This window comes from Astyanax mexicanus, chromosome 16, assembly GCF_023375975.1.
Source record: "Astyanax mexicanus isolate ESR-SI-001 chromosome 16, AstMex3_surface, whole genome shotgun sequence".
Lineage (NCBI taxonomy): Eukaryota > Metazoa > Chordata > Actinopteri > Characiformes > Acestrorhamphidae > Astyanax > Astyanax mexicanus.
The window spans coordinates 14,719,977-14,746,263 of NC_064423.1; the positions used below are offsets into that span (position 1 = coordinate 14,719,977).

At 39.6% G+C, this 26,287-nt stretch overlaps 1 protein-coding gene across 3 annotated transcripts in view; it reads left to right on the forward strand.

Annotated features, from left to right (window-relative positions):
* The first annotated feature begins 38 nt into the window (after positions 1 to 38).
* Positions 39 to 26,287, forward strand: part of pip5k1ca (phosphatidylinositol-4-phosphate 5-kinase, type I, gamma a) — a 48,258-nt gene continuing 22,009 nt past the window's right edge. For 2 of the 3 annotated variants that reach the window (XM_022669614.2, XM_022669615.2), the window contains exons 1-6: positions 42 to 484; positions 14,002 to 14,030; positions 14,178 to 14,264; positions 14,902 to 15,032; positions 15,776 to 15,893; positions 19,789 to 19,941. In XM_022669614.2, the coding sequence (XP_022525335.2) occupies positions 352 to 484; positions 14,002 to 14,030; positions 14,178 to 14,264; positions 14,902 to 15,032; positions 15,776 to 15,893; positions 19,789 to 19,941 (651 nt within the window). In that variant the 5' untranslated portion in view covers positions 42 to 351. Of the gene's footprint in view, positions 485 to 14,001; positions 14,031 to 14,177; positions 14,265 to 14,901; positions 15,033 to 15,775; positions 15,894 to 19,788; positions 19,942 to 26,287 lie in introns of all 3 variants that reach the window. The other variant, XM_049465293.1, reaches the window with a different exon arrangement.

The following is a 26,287-nucleotide window of genomic DNA, read 5'->3' on the forward strand; positions in this document are numbered from 1 at the left end:
TGTGCTGCTGAGCTCCAGCAGGAGAGGAGAGAGAGAGCCAGACAGACTCAGGGACAGTCACAGCTCAGCTAAGCCTCTCTCTCTCTCTCTCTCTCTCTCTCTCTCTCTCTCTCTCTCTCTCTCTCTCTCTCTCTCTCTCTCTCTCTCTCTCTCTCTCTCTCTTTCTCTCACTCTCTCTCTCCGCTGATGGCAGCTGTAGTGAGAGGTCCACGGCGGACCCTCCTCTCCCTCAGTTGACCGTATGGTTCTCCTGCTGAAGAGTAGATCTCGGTACTGAGGGGGAGAGAGGCAGGTTTTAGCGGGATTATCAGCTGATCGCTCGGCTTTCTCCGGGAGTCGGAGCGCTGCCGGATGGACGCTGCGGCTGAGGCGGCGGCTGGCCTGAGCGAGGCCGGGGATGGGAGTCCGTTATCCGGGGCAACGGCTTCGGACGAGCCGGAGCATGGGTTCGGCGATAGCTACGGGATTGAGCTCGGGGACATGGGTAAATACAGCACTGGGAATACACCTGAACACTTTATTAAGGCTTTAAATTATGTTTTTTAGCGAGTCTGGAGCTTATAATTCAGCAGTTTTATCTGTAAATCTGTGTCTCTATGAAGCGTGACGCTACACCTGACCGAGCGCAGTGATGCTGCTGGGTGAGTGATGACTCGGCTAGCAGGGTTAGCTAGCAGAGACACAGGAATATAACAGAGGGTTTTAGCTGTTTAATGACTTTCCGGGCGAATGTAGTTAAATTGGTGGAATTACTAAAGGGTGTGGTTAATTAGAAACAGCTGTTTTAGTTGTGTTGATATTTCATTCTCATTTAAAAGCGCTGATACTGGAGCTAGAGCCCGGCTAGCCTGTAGCAGCATTAACGTTAGCGACAGAATGACAGCAGAGCAGAGCCAGCAGCCCGTTAGCTCTGTTAGCTAAGCTAATTTAGGTTATTTGTGTTTGTTTTAAACAGTCATTTACTTATTACTTCATTATCTGGTGTTAAACACGGTTTATTAGACAGTATAAAGGTCGTGTGAACAGAATTATAACACGTGTATCAGTCTCCACAATCTGTTAAAGACGTGTAGTAACGATTTCAGTCACATTGACCCTACGAGTCTCCAGTAAGGAGGTGGATAAATCGCCGGTATACCGTGATGTCGATATACAGTGAACAGTATATCTGGTTCAGCGATATTTGGTAACTTAGATAATAAACTCTGCACCATGATAATATTGGCCATAAATATACATATACAGCTCTGGAAAAAATATGCTATTTATAGTAGTAGAAGTATAAGTTATATGTTGTACCCAAGAGCTGAAGGATTCACATTCATATTATTCACTGATAAACAATTCCATTTCTTTTAGTTTTTAGTTTGCTTACTACATCATTTAAACACAGAAACTATTCTTAACGAAGGGCCAAAATGACCTCTATACAGGTGCTGGTCAACGAATTAGAATAATTTGAAATAGTGCAATCATGAAATTCTTTGAATGCATTTTTTGTGCAGAAAGCAAATCAGGTGTTCACCGCACCTGTCCTACTCGTTAGACTAATCACAGAACTCGTTACCTGGAAAAAAATTTGCTCAGCTGAGCTTTCCAAAAGGCCCATTTAGGCCATTTAACTGTGACACTGTTGTTTTATTGAATTAGAATAATGGAGAAACCGTTTCATTGAATTAGAATAAATGCTCGAATTTTTGTTTTCTGTGAAGAGTGTTCACTGTGCAGTATAAAGTCAGGGTTGAGTAGAATTTCTAAGTTGTAAAATCAATCATGGGTAAGCAGCGCAACCTCTCAACCGGAATAGTGGCTCAAATTCAAGCCCTTTGCCAACAAGGCTTGACCCAAACTAAAATTGCTGAGCAGCTCGGCATCAGCCAGTCTTCCGTCTGCAAAGCTCTCAAGAAAAACTGCAGCAAGCGCACCAACTGTTCCAGCTTCCGAAAAACTTCTGCTCGCGACAACAAGCAGCTGAGAAAGATCGCAGTCAGCAACCGGTTCAAGTCCACTTCCGAGCTCACCGACTTGTGGAACAAGCAGACCGGCGCTGACGTCTCCAGATCAACCACTTACCGTCGTCTGCGCGAACTCGGCTTCAAATCTCGCGTTCCAGCAGTAAAACCGATGCTGAACAAGAAACAAATGGAGAAACGGCTGAAGTGGGCCAAAGAACACGGCGAGTGGACTGCTGAAGCCTGGCAGAAAGTGGTCTTCAGTGACGAATCACGCTTCTGCATCTCCTTCGGTGACCAAGGTCCTCGTGTCTGGCGTTGTGGTGGCGAAACCTACAACCACGAGTGCGTGAAAAGATCCGTCAAGTTTCTCCAGAGCGTTATGGTCTGGGGATGCATGTCCGCTCGAGGTGTAGGGAAACTCTGCTTCCTCAAGAAGACTGTCAATGCTGCCGTATATCAAGATGTTCTGGAAACGTTCCTGATTCCGACTGTTGAGGAACAGTTCGGCGAAGAAGACTTCATATTTCAACAGGATCTTGCACCGGCTCATGCGGCAAAGTCGACCAAAGATTAGTTCACTAAAAAACAGCTTGAAGTTTTGGCATGGCCGGCCAACTCGCCTGACCTCAATGTCATTGAAAACCTTTGGGCCATCGTCAAGCGGAAAATTCGCGACAGAAAGCCTACTACGCTGGACCAACTGAAGCAGAACATCGCCACTGCCTGGGAAGCTGTGAGTGCGGAAACTTGCGACAAGCTGGTCAAATCGATGCCGCAGAGACTTCAGGCAGTCATACAAGCCAAGGGGGCAGCCACAAAATACTGAGAAAGTGATGATTGTAATTATAATAAAAATTATTCTAATTCAATGAAACGGTTTCTCCATTATTCTAATTCAATAAAACAACAGTGTCACAGTTAAATGGCCTAAATGGGCCTTTTGGAAAGCTCAGCTGAGCAAATTTTTTTCCAGGTAACGAGTTCTGTGATTAGTCTAACGAGTAGGACAGGTGCGGTGAACACCTGATTTGCTTTCTGCACAAAAAATGCATTCAAAGAATTTCATGATTGCACTATTTCAAATTATTCTAATTCGTTGACCAGCACCTGTATAAGCGCTTTATTCATGATAATATTGGCTGTAAATATATAAATATGTGGTATAGTAGTGTACTTATGTTATGTATCTAAATAGCCATGTTTATCTTTGATGAAAGATAAAGAAACACACTGAACGAGAAGGTATGTCCAAACTTTTAAAAATATATATAAAGGTCGTTAAAACAGGGCAAATAATTGTGCCAGTCACCAAGTCAGTAAGAGTTGTATGCTTACGCTTATAAGTCTTCAGTAAGGGGGTCTGTAGCTAGTGTTGTTCTAATTCTGGTGTTTTGTGATATGGATATACAGATGATATAATACCTGTGTACTAGTTTTATTTAAGACTGTAATGAGTCGGTGTTCATTTTTTACATGTTTGATAATTTTTGTCACAATTTAGTTTTTATCAGAGCACTGTCAGGTGATTAAAAAATAATAATTAATAAATCAAAATTGATCGCATTTAAGAAATCCTCAGCTGAGCTGACATAGTCATTTTAGAGTGGACAAATAAATGTTCAGAAAGATGTCAACAAAAAAGACAATAGATACAACAGATCCAAAAAGTACTGTACAATATGTTTGAAATGTGCATTTTCAGGAAAAATGTTGTGAGACCCGGAAAAAGACTGAAATCTCTGGAGTTTTCAGATCATAACATGTTAATCAGTCCTGCCCTTTCCCCTCTCATCCCAGCGCATGCTGCAGACTTTTAAATTTTAAGTAGTGTTTTTATGGAGTAAACCAACATGACAGTCTGAGAAATTGGATTCTAATTTATGGGCCTGTGTGGTGATAATGAAGTGCAATAACCCAGCTGTCCAACCAATCCCCGCTTCCCTGCTGTAAGTGGCTCCTTCACTGTCAACATCACTGCGAGAGCTCTGTGACTCGGAGTCGGCATCTTATCATCACCATCTGTTGTTATTTTCAGATTCTCTCAATTTCACCACGTGGCTCGTCTCCTCTCTGAGAGACGATCGCCACCCCTGTGTAAGCCTTGCACGTCTGTCCGACCGTGCCGTAATGTTCAGGACATTCTGGTCTGAGGTCAGAAGATCATGCGTCTAGTTTTTGGATGTGAAGGCATCTCAGATCCTCTTAACATCAAATACTTTAAGAAATGAAGTGTTAATTAACTGCACGGCTCATTATGCACTGTGCTATTTCCTCCTCTGCTGAGACGGGCGGGCGGGTTTTAAGCCCCGATGGAAAAAGGAAAACACGCTAGAATTGCATAATAGTGTCCCTGTCCCCAGCCGGCCGGGAGGGGGATGGGAGATGGGGCTTTTTTAAAAGGCCTGCCTGTAGACCAGGCCAGAGCAGGGTACGCTTGTTTGCGTCAGTCACGTTTAATATGCTGTTACTGGGCTAAAAACTCAACTGCTAGCTGATGGGGCATATCTAACAAGGGGTCAGGGGTGGGCAATGAGATGATATGTTGTGTTATATATATATATATATATATATATATGTTGATGATATATATATTGTGTTAAATAACATCACTGGCTGAACTGGAAAAAACCTAATAAGATTTTTTTTATATTACACACTGCCATTGGCTGCAATATTATGTATTCCATGATCACAGCGACTGTGATGCAAACAAAGTTCCTTATTCCTAAATTACAGATCTGTTTGATAAGCAGTTGGATCCACCGGAGGGTCTCAGGATTGTTAAAGTGTTAGCTTACATATTACATACATTTGACATTATATTCTTCAATTTGTTGACTTTTATTGCACTGAAGCTTATCTTTCTGTTTGTTAGTGTTGTTAATCAAATGAGATTATAAACATTTCTATTTCAGCAAAATGTTAAAATAACTATAAATGCACATATAATGGAGTTTTAAATATATTGTGTCATATTAATAATGTATTGTAAACATAGTTTAGATATTATGTAAATGACTAATATATATATACACTACATCTTACACAATATACGGGTTATTGCTTATCTTTATATAAATGTAAATATATATTTATATATTGGGGAATATATACACTTCCTGTATTTTTGCTGTAAATCCATACAGTAAATAACTGTTTAACAATGTTCCATTCGGAAGCTTCCTAGATTTTACCCAATGATAGACTGTAAAATGTAACATACTTAATACATGTGAAGCAAAAATTTGCACACATTAAGGAAAATTTACTTAAATAAAAAAATGGACCATGTCTTAGTTTGTTACCATATTTTATTTTATTTAATGTTTGGCTGCCTGGCCACAGTGTTAAAGGTCATAAGTGCAAGTTACATTGACTTTGTAAAAAGATATGACTTTATGCAGCCTACGTTTTTGCAGCGTTAATTACAGTATTATAATGTATTATTATTTGCCAAAACTTACTCTAAAAAAACTGTAATACTCTGTATTTTTAACAGTAAATTGTTAGTCTTTTTATACAGCAATATGCTGTGATCTATCTCCACAGTGAATAACTGTAATTTTTCTGTCCATTATTGGAAACTTTTTAGCTGATAACTTACTGTACAATTTTTAAGACACTTTGTACAGTTTGTATAATAAACACAGGACCTGTCAAATTACACCTAACACCAGGCTTTTTTGCTACCTTTAAAAAAAGGAAAATCCGTACAGTTTTATATTCCTCCTCTAATAGTGGCGTATTAAATGTGCCGAGTATCGATGATTATAGTCCACCTATTTTATAGAGTGTATTATTAATATTAATGTTGGATTTTGACCTCTGGTAATTTCTGAGATAATCCGGTAAAATTCCTTTTTTTTAATATTACAATATATATTACTTGAAAAAAAAATTAAATGTCAAAGTATTTTGGAGCATTTCTATTGGTCTATTTATCATGATACTCTGACATCAACTACTAAACTCAAAAACATTATGTGAGAAAGGGATGAAAGAGAGTTAGAAGATTCTTAAATGACAGTGATGATACATTACAAATACATTACTTTTTCTAATTTTGGCATCCCTGGTGGATACATATAAACAGAACATGAGGAAAACTGACGTACTTACATTGTCCACCCGTCCATTTCAGAATTATATGTATAATTCATTTAAAAACAACAAATAAATATGTACATTTACTCTTTATAGTGAGCATTAGTCATCCAAAAAGACTCATTAGTTGACTAGCTGACTTGGGCAGCACTGCAGCCGTCTGCAGCCTTTTATTAAACTACTGTGTTTTCCTCGCAGCCCTTTCATCACAACTGACTCACCTCCCAAGCTACTGTGATATCCAGGGTTAAGAAGTAGTTAGCTCTGGGCTTTTGTCTGTGTTTTTATCTTCAGTGCTCGGAGAACAGTGGGTGGTGGGTTCTACCATATGGTTTGATGTTTTTTCGCTTTGGGGATCTTCTCCTCACATGTGGCAGATTATTTTGGGCCCCTGTATGACCAGACTTTCCTGACCTTAATCCAGCATGAATAGATTTTGAATGAATAGATATTATAATGGGTGGGTTGGCCTGATAGTCTATTTTCAGTTATTGTTTAATATTGATTTCAGTCTGTCTCACACAAGTGTGTCATACACAGATATGAGCTTCACTGCTGAGGTTTGGGTTCAGTTACCAGGTGTTCCAGCTTCTGAATGATGATATTTTTGGTACACTGTAACCAATTGCTGTATTCTTTACAGTAAAATCCTGCTGTAAATAACTGTTTAACAGTGTTCAATTGTAAAACTGTAGATTCAGTGCGTCTTGGGATACCCTGTGAAAATAACTGCCACCTGTAGATATGACTAACATTTAAAAAAAATATTTTATTTCTATTTATTCTTATCCCATTTACTCCCAATTCTACAAGGCCAATTATCCAACCCACTTATTCAGACTTCCCCTATCACTCATGATGCCCCAACACCAGGATGGTGAAGACTAGCACATGCCTCCTCCGACACATGGGAAGTCAGCCACAGCCTATTTTCAAACTGCTCCGAGTAGCATCACACTCGGAGGAGGCTGCTTTAACTTTGTATGTGAATGTGGGCGTGTTGTAAACAACTTTGCAACGATTACGCTTGAATGCCCTGCCCCTTGGCCACTCGCATCAGGGTTCGCTTGTTTCAGACCAGCAAGATTGTGGGGCCAGTACGGCACAGAGTTTTCTGGCTGAGAACCTGTGATTTTGAGGTGGAAAAGCACTGAACCGCTCAGGAACTTGGCATCAGTACCGGCACCATGCTGTTGGAAAACCGCCCTCAGATTTTTGTGCTAGCCCGTTTTTCCTGCTTCAACACATCAAATTACTTCAGTTACTGCATAATATGTACATCCACCCATTGACACTAGAACCAGATCCTGACAGTGGTTTTAATGTTTTGGCTAACTGATGTATATCATGCAGCCCTGCATTCTTGAAGTTTTCAGTTTCTTTGCACTCTGGTTTCACACCAGAGTCACATTTTTGTTGAAGTTCTTGTAAATACATTATAGACAGACTGTGATCACACCATCCTATAGTTGGATGAACCTGTGGAGTTATCGCAGTTAAAAATAGATGAGTGCGAGTCTGTAGCCTTCTTCTCCTTTTCACAGGTTCAGTCCCAGTTAGGGCGTCTCGTTCTGAGTGCGAACAGCTCAGGATGGAAACTCTGCTGATACTGATACATAAATATTTATAAAAACCTAAAAATTTGGATTGCATCCACCTGCAATAAATTACAGATAAAAATAACAGCTATTTCTGCATTATATATTCAGTTAAATAAATAAATACACACAACAAATTCTGTATTTTGGAATAAACTCATTTTAGGTGTATATGCGTATATCCTTTTCTGAGAGTTGGCCTTTTAACTCTGTTCAGGAGTTTAATCTGAACTGTTGTGGGAGTACTTATCTCATTTAGAGTAAAATCTGTTTGATGTTGATAATGATTTTAGCTGTATATACTAAAATGATTCACATTTCATTGTTCATCCTTATACATAATGCAAATAGCAGTATGTAAATGGATCAAATTGAAGAGTGAAGTGAAACACTGGCCATTGTCTAATGCCAAGTTAAAACTTTATGAGAACAGTGTCTTACAGTGTCACGTGTTTACTGGGAATGCCTCTTAGAAGGCTTTACCGCTCTTCTTTTGATAAGTGTGTTCCTCTAAATGAGCTCAGAACTTGAAATTCACCCAAGGAACTTTGTGTAAACCTTTTAATTTAATGTGTCATAAAAAATTCATCAGGCCAATGGAGAAGAGCAGGGTTCAGCAGTACTCAGCAGGATACGAGTGTCCAGTTATTGACAGAGCTATTAGCCCGTGGTAGTTTCATCTGTGAGTACACCAACCTGACGTGTGCTGAAGGTCATTTATGCTTAACACCGATCGGCTATAACTTGTTAAAGCTAATGATAAGTAAAGTGAATAACATTGATGATATGATTTCAGTGGCTCCTGTCAAAAGGTGGAAAAATTAGTCAGTAACAATTACTCAGTGATTCAGATTCTGAATTGAAGTCCAAGTGTAAAAATCTGAGACACTTTATTAAGAACCAAACTCTGGGAGCTACATAACTGGGTCAGAATATCTGCAAAAAAAACATCAGGTACACAGGTCCTGTGTGGTGTTCCCAGGCCTTATGTGGCTATGTCTTCCTCTATCTAGCATTGAATGATTTGTGGGAGGGTGTGTGTCAGATCTTGGCGTGTTGTCAGTTCGGTGAGTTGCCTTTCTTAGCGTTGTGCCAAATTCTGCCTCCCTGTCAGAATTGGACTCCCCCTGGGTGTTTGAGCATCACACAGCAGAAAGAGTATAACACATTTCCTCGAATTCCTTTTTTTTGTATTTATGAATAATGATTAATCTACAGTTACAGTAGATACAGGAGTCATATAGTATTGCCTGACGCGTGTGCATTTTAGGGTAATTTAGATTTTGGAACAACACCAGTTTTTCTGCTTCTATTGTTTAATGGGTGATGATAGCCTGCCTCAACTGTATGTAATTGTCTGAAATTCTGAACCACCAAAAAAGTGTTGCTTTCACAGTAAAGACAAATCAAACCATGGTTCAGCTGATTTGGATCAAAATCAAATGGTCTAAATGTTGGTCTTTTTGTCCAGACGGTGGTTTGTGGCAGCTTTCAAAACTGCTATTTTGTTATTTTAGTTTGAACCAAATGCAACAAACAAGTCTGAAGATCTGGACCATGTAAAAAGATGTAAAAGCACACACACTGTGAAAATATTTCAGATAACACAGGAGGCCTTCTTGTGAGTCCATGCCTAGAGGGGTCAGAGTAGATTATCTAGATGGCATTTTAAGGTATTGCCGATCTAACAAGGCTTTGTGGTGACATCAGCAGAAACAGGAAGGATACATCAGTTCTGTCCTCAAGATCACTCTGATCGTTGCCTGCATTTCTTGTCTTTATACGAACGGTCTCACCTTGGCTACCACTTAAGCTTTGAGATGCAGGTAAAATGAGGCAAGTGTTTTTAATGTAATGGCTGTTTGTTGTTGGCTAGCGCTTGCAGTTTTTTACTGAGCCACAAAGTACCAAAGACGTTTTATCTGATAACAGTAGTTTTTTATTTAGTCTAAAGGTGCCACATAAGGACAGTGGTGCTTTTTCCACTCGTCTTAGTGGCTGTGTTTGGTGTTGCCACTTGGTCAGTCAACCCGGGTCGAGGTGGCAGGCTGAAATCAGACAGCTGGCCACGCTGATGTGGACGGAATCAATTACCTGTGTCATGACTTTCCACTCCAGTTTGAGTCCTGGCCAAGCTCACAGTCAAGGAACAAGAGAGCTACGTGCAGCTTTAAACAGTGTTCTGAGGTCTTAGCTCTGAATTATGTGATACTATCAAGTCATTTAAGAGGCTCTGATCATCACCACCCACTGTGCTGTCTACTGTGGGTGGTAATATTAGCTTTCTGTGATGTATTCCTGGTACACTTGTTGCAGTGTTGCTCACTCACATGACTATACTTGATAGTAAAGAAAAAATAAGGATAAGAAGGAAAATAATAATTTTTGTTTGAGAAAATTGCATAAAAGCACTTGTGTTTGACTGAATTAGTGAAAAGACCAGTACAACGACTAACAACTAAATGACTAAAGTTATATTGCAGTGTTTTGTCTAATGTTATGATTTTTTTCCATCAGCAACAGCAGCAGCAGGCCCCCAGTTTTGTTGCATGTCAGTGCGCTGTTGTATACTGAGACGGCAGGCAGTGAGGTTAGGAGTTAGACCTGAGAAATGGTAGGTTTAAATTTTGATCATGTTTATCTTGAAAACATTAAACATGTATAAAGCATGTAGTATCACTTATTATGGTTGGTTTTAGACTGTTATTTAGCTGAAAATACAAGCTGTACAGAGCTAGCTAGCTATCTAGGATAGTAGTGTTAGCTAAGCTAACTTAGTTTTAGCATCAGTTTACCAAAAACCTGGCTGCTTTTCTCTGTGTAAATTTTACTCACATGTGACTTGAGCCGTTATTAACCATTATTAAAAATATTACACAAAGAATAAACCTGTTTACATTAATTCTATTATAATTATCAGCTAAGCGCTAGCTAGCTAGTGTTAAAAAAAAGCTTCATGGGATGAACCACTAGCTAATATCGTCCTAGCTTACTAGAACACTCAGGTTTTCTCAGTGTATCGCTGTCGGATGGCATTAGCTGCTTAGAACTTGTCGCTAACATTAGCTTTACTAAATCTACGGCTTGGTTTAGAACGGCTGGTAGAGTGGCCACATTTAAGGTGGAATTTAAGGTGGAATCTTGTTTAACTTGTTAAAAGGGAGTGTGCAGTGTGAAGAGGGAGTGTGCAGCAGTGCACTAATCGAAATTAGTTACTTTTAACTATTACTTAACTTTTTTGATAATCATTTTTTGTTGATGCAGCTTTAAACTAGTAATGTAATTTTTTTATTAGAATAGTACCACTGAGGTAAACATATGATAAAAATTGCAGTATGTTTTATCTAGCTAGCTAAATGTGTGACTAGAATAAGTAAATGTATGATTTGGATTGCACTACTGAGGTAAATGTATTGTCTTTTGTTGGTATGTCTGCTGATGTATTAAAAATGAGAAAAAATGTGTTTAATGAGTATTTTTTTAATTCGAAGTTTTGTAATTGCTTTATCTTTGATAAACAAGACAATTGTACATTTAGGCTATTTCATTTAGTCAGTGGTGGAAAAAGTGGCAATTTACAGTTCACATACTGCTTTCTTATTTGACACGTGAGTGTAAGTTATTAGATAATTATTCTAAAATATTAAAATTTGAAAATATATGAACCTGAGTCATACTAATAAGATATAAAGTTATAACTCTGACTTTTTAGGAAACTTTCTTTTACATGCTTCTCTAACAACTCGATCCAAGGAACTATACTATTTCTGTCAACTCTCAGCTCTAAGCATAAATTATCGATATTAATTTCATAACTCAGCGATCTGCAGATTCCTGTTTCTAGGACGTCTTCACGCTGAAGCTGATGTGCTCCACGCTCTGTGACTGTGTGTGACATAGAGAGGCTCTTTTGCTGCATCATCCCATACCATTCCTCTTTGTTTTGCCCTTTGGAAGCTCTTTGTGTACGGCTATGAGCTGAACGAGTGCAGCGAATGCCCTATTTACAGCGTGGAGGGAAGCATGTGTCTGTTGATTCCATGCGCACGTGCGCTCTCAGTTGACCTCAATCAGGGAACCATGGAAACAGGGGGTGAAAAGGAACATGCAGGCACATCTGGGTGGTTGAGTGTGCATGACGACACATCGTACATGCACTTTCGGTTATTCCAGATCAGCGGTAATGGAACTTCTAGTGATCATGGACAGCAGAAAGTAGCAGAGCAGGTGAATGAATGAAAATTCATTAATAGACACACCATAAATTCCACTGCTGGGATGGGATTAAAAGAAATCAGAGTTGTGGTGTTGTTTTGTCTTGTACAGGGGATCCTCTGTGATTTTATTACCATTCTGATTGGTTTTATCGATCGTGTTTTTCTCCTCCGACGAGAAAATTACAGACGGAATTGCCTGCTGTTCATCGCTGAATTATGATCAAATCAAACTGCTCTGATGGTTTAAGTAGGGTCTGTTTTCTGTATCTGGGTGATTTCACATGTAGGTTCTGCCTCTCGTTGGAGAAAAATAATGTTTTTAGGCTCACAACCAATCAAGTGAAGGTTTTTAGATATTTGAAAGTTTGTTTTAATACTGAACTGAACAAGAGATTGGGAAGTGCTTCCTTATCACTGCAGTGATTGATCTGCGAGAGTGTTGGGCCTGCTGCCAAAGGTAGTTCCATGGTCGGTCACACTGAGGGTGTTTCCCATAGTGAAACACTGAATGAGTGATGAGAGAGAATCAAAGGACAGGCTTGGCTAAAAAAAGGCCTGGGCAGACAATGTAAACTCTATTCTGCTGGGATGTTAAAAATGTTCAGTGTTCAATAACTTTGTATGTGTTTTTGCTGTTTTCTAATTGCTTTTTCTTTAAAAAAGAAGATATACATTCATACTAGAGCTGAGTGATATTGTTGGAATGTTGTATCACAATATTTAAAGACATTGTCAAGATATGCAATTTTATCACATTGTTTTGACATGCTGACAGAGTGCCTTAGCATTTGCAGTTTCTTAATAATAGCTAATAAAATACAGTCTCATGTAAAGCACAGTCATTTTCATTCTGTTTTTGCTTCGAACTGCATACAAAGATTTAAAAAATGGTAGGATTAATAAAATCCAATAAGAAAAACATGATCTGTATTCAGGGTTTAGACAAGTGATTCATTCAATCAATCAATCAACCTTTTTTTTTTACCCTTATTTGCAATGTTGCCGAGCATTTACATCATCAAAAGGGATTGAAAACTTATGATACGAAATTAGAAATAATAAGGAATAAAATAGTAAAAAAATATAAATAAAAGAAATACTAATTTTAAGTCAACATTTATTATATGAGAAAAAAAATATGTGCAAAATAGATAAATCTAAAAGACCATAAAAAAACAAACTGTCACTGATAAAAAGTAAACTAAACTGACACTGATAAAACGTAAAGCATTTATAAAAAATAAAATAAATAAAAATTGTTCGGTTTCGGTGTTGGTGTTTGATTTGCTGCATTACTAGAAACCTTTTACAATATAAATAATAATTTTTATAAATAATAATTGTTGCTCATTGAGTAAATTTACATATTCCGCCATATACAACAATTTGTTTTTTGAGACTTGTCCAAAACATCAGCCAGGTCTTATGGCATGTTCCTGGCATGCAGTGGTCAACTCATTGAAGGACAACCAGTGAACCAGCTTGTGACAATGTCATTGGTGCCCAAGGCTGATTGATGACAGTGACTCATAGAGACCGTGTGTGTGTGTGTCGTAAAGGAAATGTATAGATGATCAATAACGTATAATAGCGTATACCCTGTTCACTCTTTTGCGTAGATTGCTTATGTTCTGCTGGCTGCTGTTATGTAACGTAATGAGTTGTGTAATTATTGGTTACTACAGATCTGCCTTACTGATGGTCTTTATGGTTCACTTTCCATGTATTGATCCTCTACAGAGCGCCACTGCGGTTGTGTATGCATTGTGTTCTCTATATCTATTATTCTATAACTCTTTCTATTGTCAGTTCAGCATCCTCAGCCTTGCTAAGGGAAATAAATCGCATTCAGAGTGATTTCGCTGCCAGCTCAACTGAGAGCTTGTCAGTTTGTGTAGCGGAGAAAAAGACAGATAGAGAGAGAAGAAGCTCACGGGAGGTGAGAGCAAACAGCTTGTCCTGATGACATGCTGAAATGTTCCTCCGTGAGAGACACACCGCTGCAAGAAGGAAGGAAAAAAAAATCACTCAGCTTCTCATGCCTATCCTATTCCACTCCAGTCTGAGCTCAGGCCTGCATTTAGAGATAATTTCCATTAATTAGTGTCTTCTCCTTCTCCTCCACAGATGCTGCCAAGAAGGCCTTCATCACAGAGGTATGAAGCGAGCCTTTTCCCCTCGTCACGAACAGAAACCTTTATCAGCCAGCAGTTCAGATACTCACTTAATTACTTAGCGAAATGCAATAAAAAGGAAATAAAGTGTTTGGGCAGCAGCGCTGATGTATTCTGTCATTCTCGCAGATGCCATCATCTTCAGGCCAGCCTGGGCTTGGGAAGAAGATTGGACACAGGGGAGTGGATGCTTCTGGAGAAACTACCTATAAAAAGGTCTCAGACTTGTTATGTTCTTTATTTCATTATTCCATAAAAACAAAAAAAAAACATTTATGATTAGCTCTTCCGCTGGTAAGACTTACTTGGAGCAATATCAGTGATGAAAATATAATATATTGACATAAACGACATATTGTGCAGCCCTACTAGACTACCAACCCTACTAGGCTGCAACGATTAGATGATATAATCAACAATATTGATTATTTTAATATACAAATTTAATATACAAATTTAACTGTCGACTAATAGTTAATTTGTAACAGTACCACATTACACAAAGTGCTGGGGACAGAAGAAACTTGGTCTGTGTCTCCAAAAGTGCCCAAACACAACAGATACATACATATATACTCAATAAATATCAGTACTTTCCACATTTAAAAATATGATCTAATTTAAATTTAAATGCCTTTTTAATCTCACATTTAACTGTTTTCTGTTGTTTTTAGAGATGGAGAAATAGGCAGAAATAGTCGTTGACTAATCAAAAAAATGATAATCAGATTAGTCGACTACAAAAATAATCATTAGTTGCAGCTCTACTAGACATGATGACATATTTATTTTGTCATCAAGTATCGATCCTCAGCTGCCCGTGTCCTCAAACCTTTGACCTTTTTATCCCCAGACCACATCATCAGCACTAAAAGGAGCCATCCAGCTGGGCATCGGCTACACAGTAGGCAATCTGAGCTCTAAGCCGGAGAGGGATGTGCTCATGCAGGACTTCTATGTGGTGGAGAGTATCTTCTTCCCCAGGTCAGTGCTCAACAAGAACATACTCTCTGCTTAAACACTCTAAGGGTTTAAGGAACCTACCAGATCACCTAATAATCTGGTAGGTTTCATTACTATTAATGTGGCCTATAACAGGCTACTTTGACAGGAAGAGCTGATTTGAGGGACCAATCACAGGCTGTATTTCATGTATAGCAGAGATATTTTTATTACAGATACTGAAATAGAAAAGTTACCATATTTTTTGCAATATAAGGTGCACCGAAAAATTCAGACATTGAATTGATAAAATGGTCCTGTAGGGGCCAGGAAAACATTTGAATAAAGAATTTGAATAACCAGAGAATTTTAATAATTGTAAATATAATACACAGTGACTGCCACACACCTCTTCTTGTAATGCTTGTAAATCTGTAAACAAAACTGATTAAATCTCCTGCACGGAACAGTGTGTTCTTATTTATTGTTGCAAAGCTCTCTGGAAATAATACAAGCAGGCTTTGAATAGGAGGTTATTATTAGTAGTATTATTATTTTTATTCAGAAAGTGTAAAGAGCCAGTCAGAGAATAATTGACCAAATTCCAGAAGTTGTAGTCTTCCTAGCATGCTGTAAGACAGCTTGTATACCACAGAGGTTCAGTGAAATTACTGCTACTGTGCCCCAGATCAATCTAAACTCTATTTGTTCCAAAGCCCAAGCCAGCCCCAGGGTGTCACTTAGTCCTTATGCATCAGCAATACATCTTTTTTCCTTTATTTCAGCGAGGGGAGCAACCTGACGCCAGCCCATCACTTCCCAGACTTCCGGTTCAAGACGTACGCTCCTGTTGCCTTCCGTTACTTCAGGGAGCTCTTCGGGATCCGGCCCGATGATTATCTGGTAAGAACTGAGTTCTCTGCTTCCTTAGAACATTCAGTACATTCTGTAATTCTTTCAACACGCTTAGATTTCACCACAGTTATTCAATAATTATTCCTAAAAAAATATTCAGTGCATAATGATTTGTTAATTAAGGATGTGCACTCTGAATAATAAACAGCCATTTTTTTATAACTCCAGAAAAAGAAAAGGCATCAGCAAGAATCGTAAAAGTGGAGTTTAGGCATGCATAAAATGCATGCATAAAATCATTGATTTTAGAAACTACTGTATTTTTCACAATTAAAATCCTTTAATTTTCCCCAAATTTACAGTGCTCCTTATAATCTGGTGCGCTTTATGTATGAATTCTACCAGTCAGGTTGTATAGAGCAGTAAAGCCACTCCATTGAAGTACAGCATTATACAGGAGTTTCAGTAAAGTTTCTCCAGCACCAAGGCTGGAGCAGTATTAGCATTAGCTGCTCACCGCAGCACTAGATTCTGTTGCTGTTTAGAGGTGAATATATCAGACTGTAGACTGTGTGCTTCCCATGTTAAAACAAGCTATGTGGGACAGACTGCCAGCTTCCTCAGTGTAGTGCTGTCAGGCGGCATTAACTAGCGCTAAGTGCTGCTAACTGCGGTCAGCGCTGCTGAAAATCGTGCTAAAATACTGGAAATCTGTGCACCCAAATAAACATTTTTCAGGAGAGTAACAACCTGTGTAGAGTAACATCCAGCACTCCTTTGTCTTTTAAAGAATTTTTTTTTTTTTAGAATTACAGTTTTGTTTACTTAGGCACCCCTAGCGGTAAGATCTGCTTGAAGGGAAACATGGCAAGAACTTTGTTTCTTGCTAGTGTCCCTTAATCCAGTGGCAACTTATGTATGAAAATAGACCAGAAAACAGACGTTCATTGATAGTGCACCTATAGTCCGTAAAATATGATAAGTTTTAATATGCAAGACACAAATACTGTTTAAAAAATAGGCAAGAAGATTTTGCTTAGATTTACCTGGTAAATGAGTACCAGAGTTTGCTCCGAGCTAAAGTGCCATCCAATATTGGTGAGGATTCATCTTCATCTGCTTAAAGGATTTACTTTTCGGTGGGGTTGTATTTCCAGAGTTTTTGGACTAAGTTTGCATCAGCTGGTGTAGTTTGTCTTTTACACCCTGCTATAAAGAAAAACGAGATTTTGGAAAAGTACAGTTTAAGTACAAGAATATTGGTGTTATTGTGTTAAATTTAACGTTTTGCATTGTAGCATTTTTTATTTAATTTTGACTCAAAGGATTTTGTAATTCAGGTTTATTTCTGTCATAGTGAAATATAATAAAGGCCCCAGCATGTTATGGGCTGAAACCCTGTTGCAGACTGACCTACCTGTCTTCTCAATCATGTCAATGCCTGCAGTTGATTAATGGATTTTCTTTTTATTAATGTGTGTATTATATTTTTATATTGTTTGGCAACATTTTACTCAATGTGTTTCCTGTCACTTACAGCCTTCCCTTTCTTTAATAGTGTTGTCATCTGTCTATCTGCCTGCGCATTATCTCCAGCTTCCTGTGGAGCTACGTTTCAAACATGTTGGTATAGAGGATATACACTGATGGCACATTTCTGTTTTAACACACCTCATGCCAAGAGATTCCGTAACACAGCCAAATTGGCAATGAAACAAGCGATTACAAGCTCAAATTTAAAGCAGTTGGCTTGACAACGATCCACCAACATCGACATCCTGGACATCGATATGTGGTGACAGATCGTATTTCCTGACATTTTTATGTACAGTCAGTTCCTTAGTTCTCAGCTGTAGCTGCACGCAGGCTGTGTTTATTGGAAACAGTGTATTGTTTATTTGCATATGTCTGGGTTTGTCTGTGCGGTGTGGGTGTGAATGAGCAACTGTATGTGTGTGTGTGAGGGGAATGAGCGAGTGTGTTTAGTTTAGGTGGCTCGCGCTAGGTGAGTTGTTTCCTCCCACACAGTGATTCATTAGGCGGCCTTGGGCCAGACTTCACATTCAGAGTCTGTGATTAGATATCTCTCTTTCTCTGTTCTCCTCATTTTATCTACGAGCAGAAGTTCATGCTGAATTTGCTCGCTGGGTCTTAGTACAAAATCTCTGTCGTTTTTCTTTAATCTCTTTTAATGAGACAGATCACCTAGGGCCCTATTTTAATAATTTATAGTAGGGCTGCACAATATATTGTTTAAGCATTGTCATCGCGATGTGCACATGCAGAAGAAGCAGATACACAGTGTAATCTGAGTGAACGGCGCTGTCTCTGTGTCTGTGTGAGTGACAGGCTGCTGCTGCCTGAGAAGCACGAGAAGTAAGGTGAGAGGGTGGAAACACAAGGTAACCACATGTCCTCCACATGGCTGGGCACGTGCTTGTAAACGCAGCCTCCGACAGCCTCTTAAAAGCTGTGCACCTCAGTTTGGCACAGTTTTGCGCAGATATTTCCTGTTACAGCTAAAATCACACTTTTAATCCCAGAAAAACGCTCTTATTTACCTTTTAAAAGGCCATTTAAATGCCCAAGTAAAGAGCTGATTATTGTTGATTTGCTGTTTTCTTCAGGTTTTGAGTGATCCGCTAATTTTAAAGCACTAACTCGGCTCTCGGTCAGTCCTGATCTTTGACTCGAGACTCGAGCGCTGGTGGGGGCGGGGCTGGTGACATCGCGTTTTTCTATATTTTTTTAGCCATTTTCTGGAGGCGAGGGGCAGAGAGAGCTCACACAAGTCTCACACAGACCTCTCCACTCTTTATTACTAGTAAAAAGTCCTGTATTGTTTTATATCACGAAAAAAAAAAATCATTGCAGAGTCAAATTTTTACATTTTGTGCAGCCCTAATTTCTAGGCGAGCCGTGAACAATGCAACATGCAGCTTGATTTTGGTAGTGTCAGTTTGTCATTACTATCGTGATGACGGAAAAGGTACACCTTGTGCAGCCCGAAAAGAAAAACACGAAAGGCACGTACGAATTGCCTTAATTAATAATGGGTTTGTTTTAGGAGTAATGTGAAACCAGTCAACATATCACTTGCCATTGCCTTAAGGAGACAGGTCCGCTGTGAGTTTGGCATATTGGTATTTTAATGGCGCAGTGCTTCTGTGCTTCTCAGCTGAGGAAACTGAAATGTGCGTTCATGCTGTGAAGGTATGCGAACAGGTCATTACATAAACAGCAATGTTATTTTATTTTGTATTCTGTATATGGTTGATTAAAACTTGGATTTGTTTACTTCTGCTTGTCCTTGTGTGTGTGTAATGAACAAGGGAGTGCATGTTAAGCAAGCATGGCGCACCTGCATAGCTAAGATAGAAATGAATGTCTGTTGTTTCTTGTTAGGGTTCATTTAAGTCAGTGACGCACCTGTGTTTTCTGCTGCCAACATAGCAATACAGCAGAAATTTACCTGAACACACCTTATTTCCAGACAACCACACCCATTCAGGGTAGATATATGCGTAAGCATGTTTGCTATTTAAACTGTATTTAAAAACGTTAAAAATAACTATTTGTCTATTTTCGTCTACATGTACATCACTAGTGACGTATTAGCAATTTTATTTACCGATGTTTTATTGCAAATTTATTGCTACTGTTGAGTTTAGTACGTAGATTACTTTTTACTTCCGCTAAAATTGGAATAAAACACATAACTAACACTCACTACCCCTTCATTTCTCTGTTGCCCTTTCTCTGTATCTTTTTCCAACATGTAATTACCTGAAACTTTCTGATAATTTGAATAATTTGTCTCAAAACATGCAAAAGGTTGAAGCCATGGTTCAGAACAAACCTAGTTTGATACTTCACTTGTGCTTGCTATATTGTAGCAATATTGAGCTCTGTATTTATGATTGTTTATTTTTTATGATTTCAGTACTCGCTGTGTAACGAGCCCCTCATCGAGCTGTCCAATCCCGGGGCCAGCGGCTCGGTGTTCTACGTTACCAAGGACGATGAGTTCATCGTCAAGACTGTCATGCACAAGGAGGCTGAGTTCCTGCAGAAGCTTCTTCCTGGATATTACATGGTGAGCGTCTCCTACATCCAATATTGAATTTTTCCACTGAGACACTGTGCAATATTTGCTCTGTGCTTGTACTGAAGGTTGCAGTCTGTGCTGTACAACTCAAGTACTTTCTAATCATTGTTTTAATATATTTTAGATTTATAGTGCTGACATTATTACTCAGTTAAAAGAGTGAGTAATGCGTGAATCAGGTAAGCTGTACCTTAAAACAGCCATTCTGCTGTATATTCAGGGTCATTGTCTTGCTGGAAGGTGAATCTCCTTCCAAGTCTCAAGTCTATTACAGCCTCCAACAGGTTTTCTTCCAGGATTGCCCTGAATTTAGCTCCATCCATCTTCCCATCAACTCTCACCAACTTCTCTTCCCCTGCTGAAGAAAAGCTTACCCACAGTATGATGCTGCCACCACCATGTATCACAGTGAGGATGATGTGTTCAAGGCGATGAGCAGTGTTTCTTTTTCGCCACACATAGCGCTCTGTAAAGCCAAAATGTTGGAGTTTGGTCTCATCTGACCCCAGAACCTTCTTCCACACATTTTATGTCCTATATTTTTATATTCTTACTGAATATCATCATTACACTCACACATACAAGATCTTATTCAATACCAATCAGTTTGTCAACTGTTTGTATGTGTGTAAAATCTTGTAATATTACTTTACTGCCACAGTCCACATGCTGGAGAGCAGGAAATGAGAGGAAAGCTGACTGGGCTGCACTTTGAGTTTGTGGTCCATGACTGCATTAACCTGCAGTTAACTGTAGAGAGTTGCTGCTGCTTCTGTTTTCACAGAGCACATAGAGTCCTGAAAGTTTCATTTTCTGCGTCTCAGCAGGCACTGTTAATGTAATGGCCATTTCGTAATAAACAGAGAGCTCCAGTCCACATTCAGCTGATGTCGGTGTTCAGTAGACATAATCAGTGCGTTGCAGGATATCGTAAGGCCGCAAAATCACTCTGGAATTCGACTTTACAATTCAGACACTTAAAGGAAAATGGCCCCCGTGCTCCATGGAGGATAGAGATCCATTTTGGTCACAGCCCTGAAGAGCCAGAGCACTGCAGATTTTAGCCCAGAACCTCAGTGAACACTGCTGACTGAACAGCGTCAGCTAATTAGCAGGGCTGTAATGAGTTGAATGCAGTGTTAGCCGAGGGAAGCGTTTATCAGTGTTGAGCTGTGGCTCTCCAGGACCATTCAGAGCTATTTTTGGGAGCATTCCTGTGAAGATTTGATTGCATTTGGATAATCACCAAACCAACTCATCCCAAGAGTATTGTATGGAGCACCATCTTTCCAGAGAACAGCTGTATACCCATCTAGGCCATTTATTTTTATGTTGACTTTATTTTTTGCACTATAAGTGGCAACGGATTATAAGGTGCACTATTAATGAATGTCTGTTTTCTGGTCTATTTTCATGCATAAGGCTCACCAGATTATAAGGCGCATTTTAAGCAACACTAGAAAGGAACAAGGGTTTCCTTCTAACTCTGTAAATCTAAGATAAGTTAAGTAAACAAAGCTGTAATTCTTAAAAAAAAAAAAAGTCAAATGAGCGCCAAGATGTTAATCTGCACAGATTTTTCTTCTGAAAACTGTTTATTTGGGTGAGTAAAGCACAGCAGGCTACAGGCCGATAATACTCATCTCTGAATAGCAAAAGAGCAGTTAGTGGCTAATGCTAATAATGCTTCAATAGTGCTCGCCGAGGTTAGCAGCAGGCTACAGGCCGATAATACTCATCTCTGAATGGCCAAAGAGCAGTTAGCGGCTAATGCTAATAATGCTTCGACAGTGCTCGCCGAGGTTAGCAGCAGGCTACAGGCCGATAATACTCACTGCTGAGTGGCGTAAAAGCTAGCGCTTAGTGTGGTTAGCGGCTAATGCTAATACTGCTCCAGTCTCGGTGCTGGAGAAACTGAAACTTCTATATAACGCTGCGCTTCAGCGGAGTGGCTTTATACATAATTCATACATAAGGCGCACTGGATTATAAGACAAACTGATGATTTTTGGGAAAATTAAAGGATTTTAGGTGCGCCTTATAGTGCGAAAAAACGCTATGTTAATACTCTGCAGGGTTTCATTATAATGGGTGTTTTGACGTCAAGGACAATTATATTTTCTAGCTCCTCAGAGCAGCTCCGGTCTCACAAGCTCCTGCTGGGCTTTCCTACTGTAATCCCATGATATTTGTACAGCAGTTTTAGAGCATCATTAGTCTGAGCACACTCACAGTGCACAGTAAAAGCTCTAGTGTTCTTCATTCATCCTCTGTGTGATATCTAGAGCACTAAAGTGTCCCAGAACCGAGTCTGGAAACACGTAGATGTAAATGCCATTAAGATAAACAAAATAAGGGGACATAATCTCAGGTCAGCACCTATGACAGTACTGGATAATGGCATTTTTTAATTATTGTTGACATATGCTATGGATTTGTGCACTACTCTACGTTCATGGGCCAAACAAGTTGGATGTACACACATTGAACACATGCTTGAAGTCTCCCTAGGTAGCTTTCAGTCAGTGTCACACCTGTGTTTTCCGTTGCCAAGATAGCAATATGCCAGAAATTTATCCGAACACACCTAATTTTGAGACCACCACACCTGTAGATATATTCACAATAGCAATGAGCATTGGGACGTGCCTTGCGCAGGGTGTAAGGGTCATTGATGATCAGTTTACATTCTGCTTTCACATGACTTTTTTTGTGAAAATAGTATAGATAAGATTCATATAGAACTGGTACTAAATAAGTGCACACTCTTGCCTCATAGGTGGCAGCTATTGTACAATAATGAGAAGTGCAGTGGGTGGGAAAGGTCTCAAAAAATGAATTAACCTCAGAATTAACCACATAATCTCTTATCCAGTGTATTATCCAGTTATTAAGACTTATTATTCTGTGTCTAATACAAAACATATACAATAAGGAGATTTTAGTCAACGAAAAAATAAAGCTTACCCACATTCAGACCCTTAGGGTTTAATGTGTTTACAAAAAAATAACGAATCTGTTATTGTTACTGTCAGAAAAAAAACAGCATTCGCTTCAGTTTATTGCACAGTACAGCTGTTTTCCAGCCGCTCTCTTTTTAGAAATGCGCTCTGTTTGCTGACTGCCACTTTTCCAAATCCTCAATCCACAACAGCAGAACGTGCACCCTGCTATTTATATACCTTTAGCTCCTTCCCTGGAGGGGGTAAGTGTACCTGTTAGCTGAATAATGAAATTAGCAGTGGCCATTAGCATGTAAATGACGTTTTTATCTCCCCTGTTTCCGTGTTTCTGCACTTAAGTTGAGGGCAGGTGTTAACGTGTGAGGAGGACTCCTACTGAGGGCAGATGGAAAGGGAATTAGTTTAGAACAAAGCCTGAGAAGGAAAGCAGAGGCTCGACTCGGTCTGTCGGTTCAGCGGGGGCTGAGCAAACCCCCTGGAGGACGCAAGATGCTGACTGACGCCAGAGACGAGCAGCGCTGCTTCACGCGTCACCTGTACCGAGAATTCTGCCTAGAAGATTCTGTTCACTGCTCTGTGAGACCCAATTATTTCACAGCGATAACAAATGCATTTCTTAATCTGGTCCTGTACTGTGTGTTCTGCATTACGCTGTCTTAGTGCATTATGTACTAGGTGTACTTTGTGTACTGCTTTACACTGTCTGCCACTGTCTTACACTCTCAGTCACTGCTTTCCTTCTTCTGTCTTATAATGCATTAAATACAAAGTGTACTGTTCTACACTGTCCAGTATTACACTGTTTACTATGTGTACTGCGTGCTTCCTTACACTCTCCAGTACTGCTTTACTCCATCTGTCAAAGGGCATTTTCACACCAGCACTATTTGGTCTGGTTCGTTTGTACCTTTAGTGTGGTTCGATTGAGCAGGTGTTAAAACAGCAATAGCACTCTGGAGCGGTTCGCTTGTGCTGAAAACATGACCCGGTCTTGATCCAACCCAGCTATCAAATATACTGCTGATAAGGAACAGTTAATTTTTATATATTAGCCAGATAACGCTTATTAACACAGCTATGAACCAACTCTGTCTCTGTTCCATGTTAAGCAGTTTCACACTGAACGCCGCATGTGCTGCATTAACTACTCACGGCCGCGCACCTCCTTTTATATCTGCGTGTACATCTGCACTGCGCATCTTATTGAAAGCACTGTTTAAAAGTGCAGCATTTCAGTGTTTTGTGTTTAACCAACTTCACACTGCATAGATATACACACTGGAACACAGAATCTTCTCTCAAAATGTATATTGGTGCACATTTACATTGGTGCGCAGAGCTTTTTAACTGTACCGCACTGCTTTTTTAACTGTCGCGTGGAGCTTTTTAACTGTACCGTGGAGCTCAGCTACTTTCACGCTGAGCTTTTTAACTGTACCGCGGAGCTCTTTACTGTTATGGAGCTCCACAGGACAGTAGCTGAGCTCCGCCGTACAGTTAAAAAGCTCTGTGCGACTGTTTAAAAGCTTCCCGCGACAGTAGCTGAGCTCCGTGTGACAGTTAAAAAGCTCTGCCAGACAGTTAAAAAGCTTCCCGCGACAGTAGCCCAGTAGACAGCAAAGCCCTAGTAAGTAGTGCCTTACACTGTCCAGTACTGCACTGTGTACTAAGTGTACTATATGCTCTACCCCACAGTTCCGAGTATGACACTGTGTACTATGTACACTGCCACTATGCAGAAGCACTGGCGCTTTGCTGCTTTCCTCTGTTCTACTTTTCTATTCCACTGGCTTTGGCCACCTGCTTTCCACTCTCCGAGAGAGAGAGAGAGAGAGAGAGAGAGAGAGAGAGTGAGAGCATTGCGTGGTGGCCTCAGGGTCCCTCTTGACGTGTACCCTTTCTGAAGGTTACCACAAAGGTGTCTGGCTGCTGGTCAAAGCGCTGCTCCACTGAGCTGGAGATCCATATCACTGCTTGGCCCTTTGTGCGGTGCTTCCTTTTAAGTGGATAAAGACTTTGACACTAATTAGAGTCAGCCTGCAAAGGCTGGTCCTTCTGGAGAGTCAGATGGTGGGATAACGGGATGTGTTTGGCTGCATTAACATGAAGCGTGTATATTTAGCACGAGTTGGTGTGGTTTGTGATTAAGACTACAAGTGTTGGACGTGTTCTTTTGCCAGTGATTCACTTGTTGATTCACTTTTCCCTCAGCGCTTACATGCAAATATACCCTAGTTGTGTGTGGGGGAAGGGTAAGGAAGGATTATTTCGCTTTTTTTCTGTGTTGAACAGAGTTTTAATTTCTTTGTAGTGCACTAGAGACAGCACAGCACTCCCGGCAATGCAGTAAGAGCACTAAAAACATCCACAGATATGAGATTTAGAGCCGGGCTTGGTGATATATTGCAGAAATGTAATATTTTGATGCTTGAAGACGCTACACAATAGATCTTCACAGTGTTGTCCTCATTCTGTCGTGAGATTTGCCCATGTAAGGAACTCCAGGTCTAAGCAGTTTTTGCCTGTTTTGAGGTAAAATGAAGGATGTTGTCATGTAGAGGTCTGTGTGGAACCGATTTTTAATCCAGTTCCTACTAGAATTTGTCCCGCTCCCACCCACTCTTAACAAAAATCAGCAGCATTTGTCCTGCTCCCTCCTGCAACCTAGATGTTACTTCACAAATGAAGCTTTTTCTTCTGAAATAATATAATTAATTTTATTGTTAAGCAGAAAAATGCACGTATAAAATGTTATGCTACATTAGTAGTAGTAAAAAATAAACCTTCATAACATACACGTACAATATCTGAAAAAGTGAGTACACCCCTCACATTTTTGTAAATATTTTTATTCCATGTTTTCATAAGACAACACTGAATATATGACACTTTGATACAATTTGATATAGTCAGTGTACAGCTTGTAAAACAGTGTAAATTAGCTGTGCTTTAAAAATAACTTAAAAAATAACTTAACTTAACCCACAGTCATGTTTAAACTCTTGTCAACAAGAATGAGAAAATAGCCTAATTGTGCGAAAGTGTCAATATTATCTGTGGCCAGTATTATTTTCCAGAATTGTCTTAACTTTGGCATGGAGCTCTATACCATAAAATCGGATGCGTAGAGCTCCTGCTTTGACCGGTGTTCTGTCGAGTTGTGCTATCTTGTCAAACCGTGCTTCCCTAGTGTATATTTAAGGTCTCTGTAAATTGCAGAATCAACCGGAGATCCCATTTAAACCTGTAGTTACCTACACAAGATGGCTAATGTAAACTAGTTGGTGTAAACAGAGCTGTAAGCTCTTTAGCTGATGAGACAGTGTCGGCGAGGCCATGACACAGGTTGACGTAGACCCGAATGCTTTTCC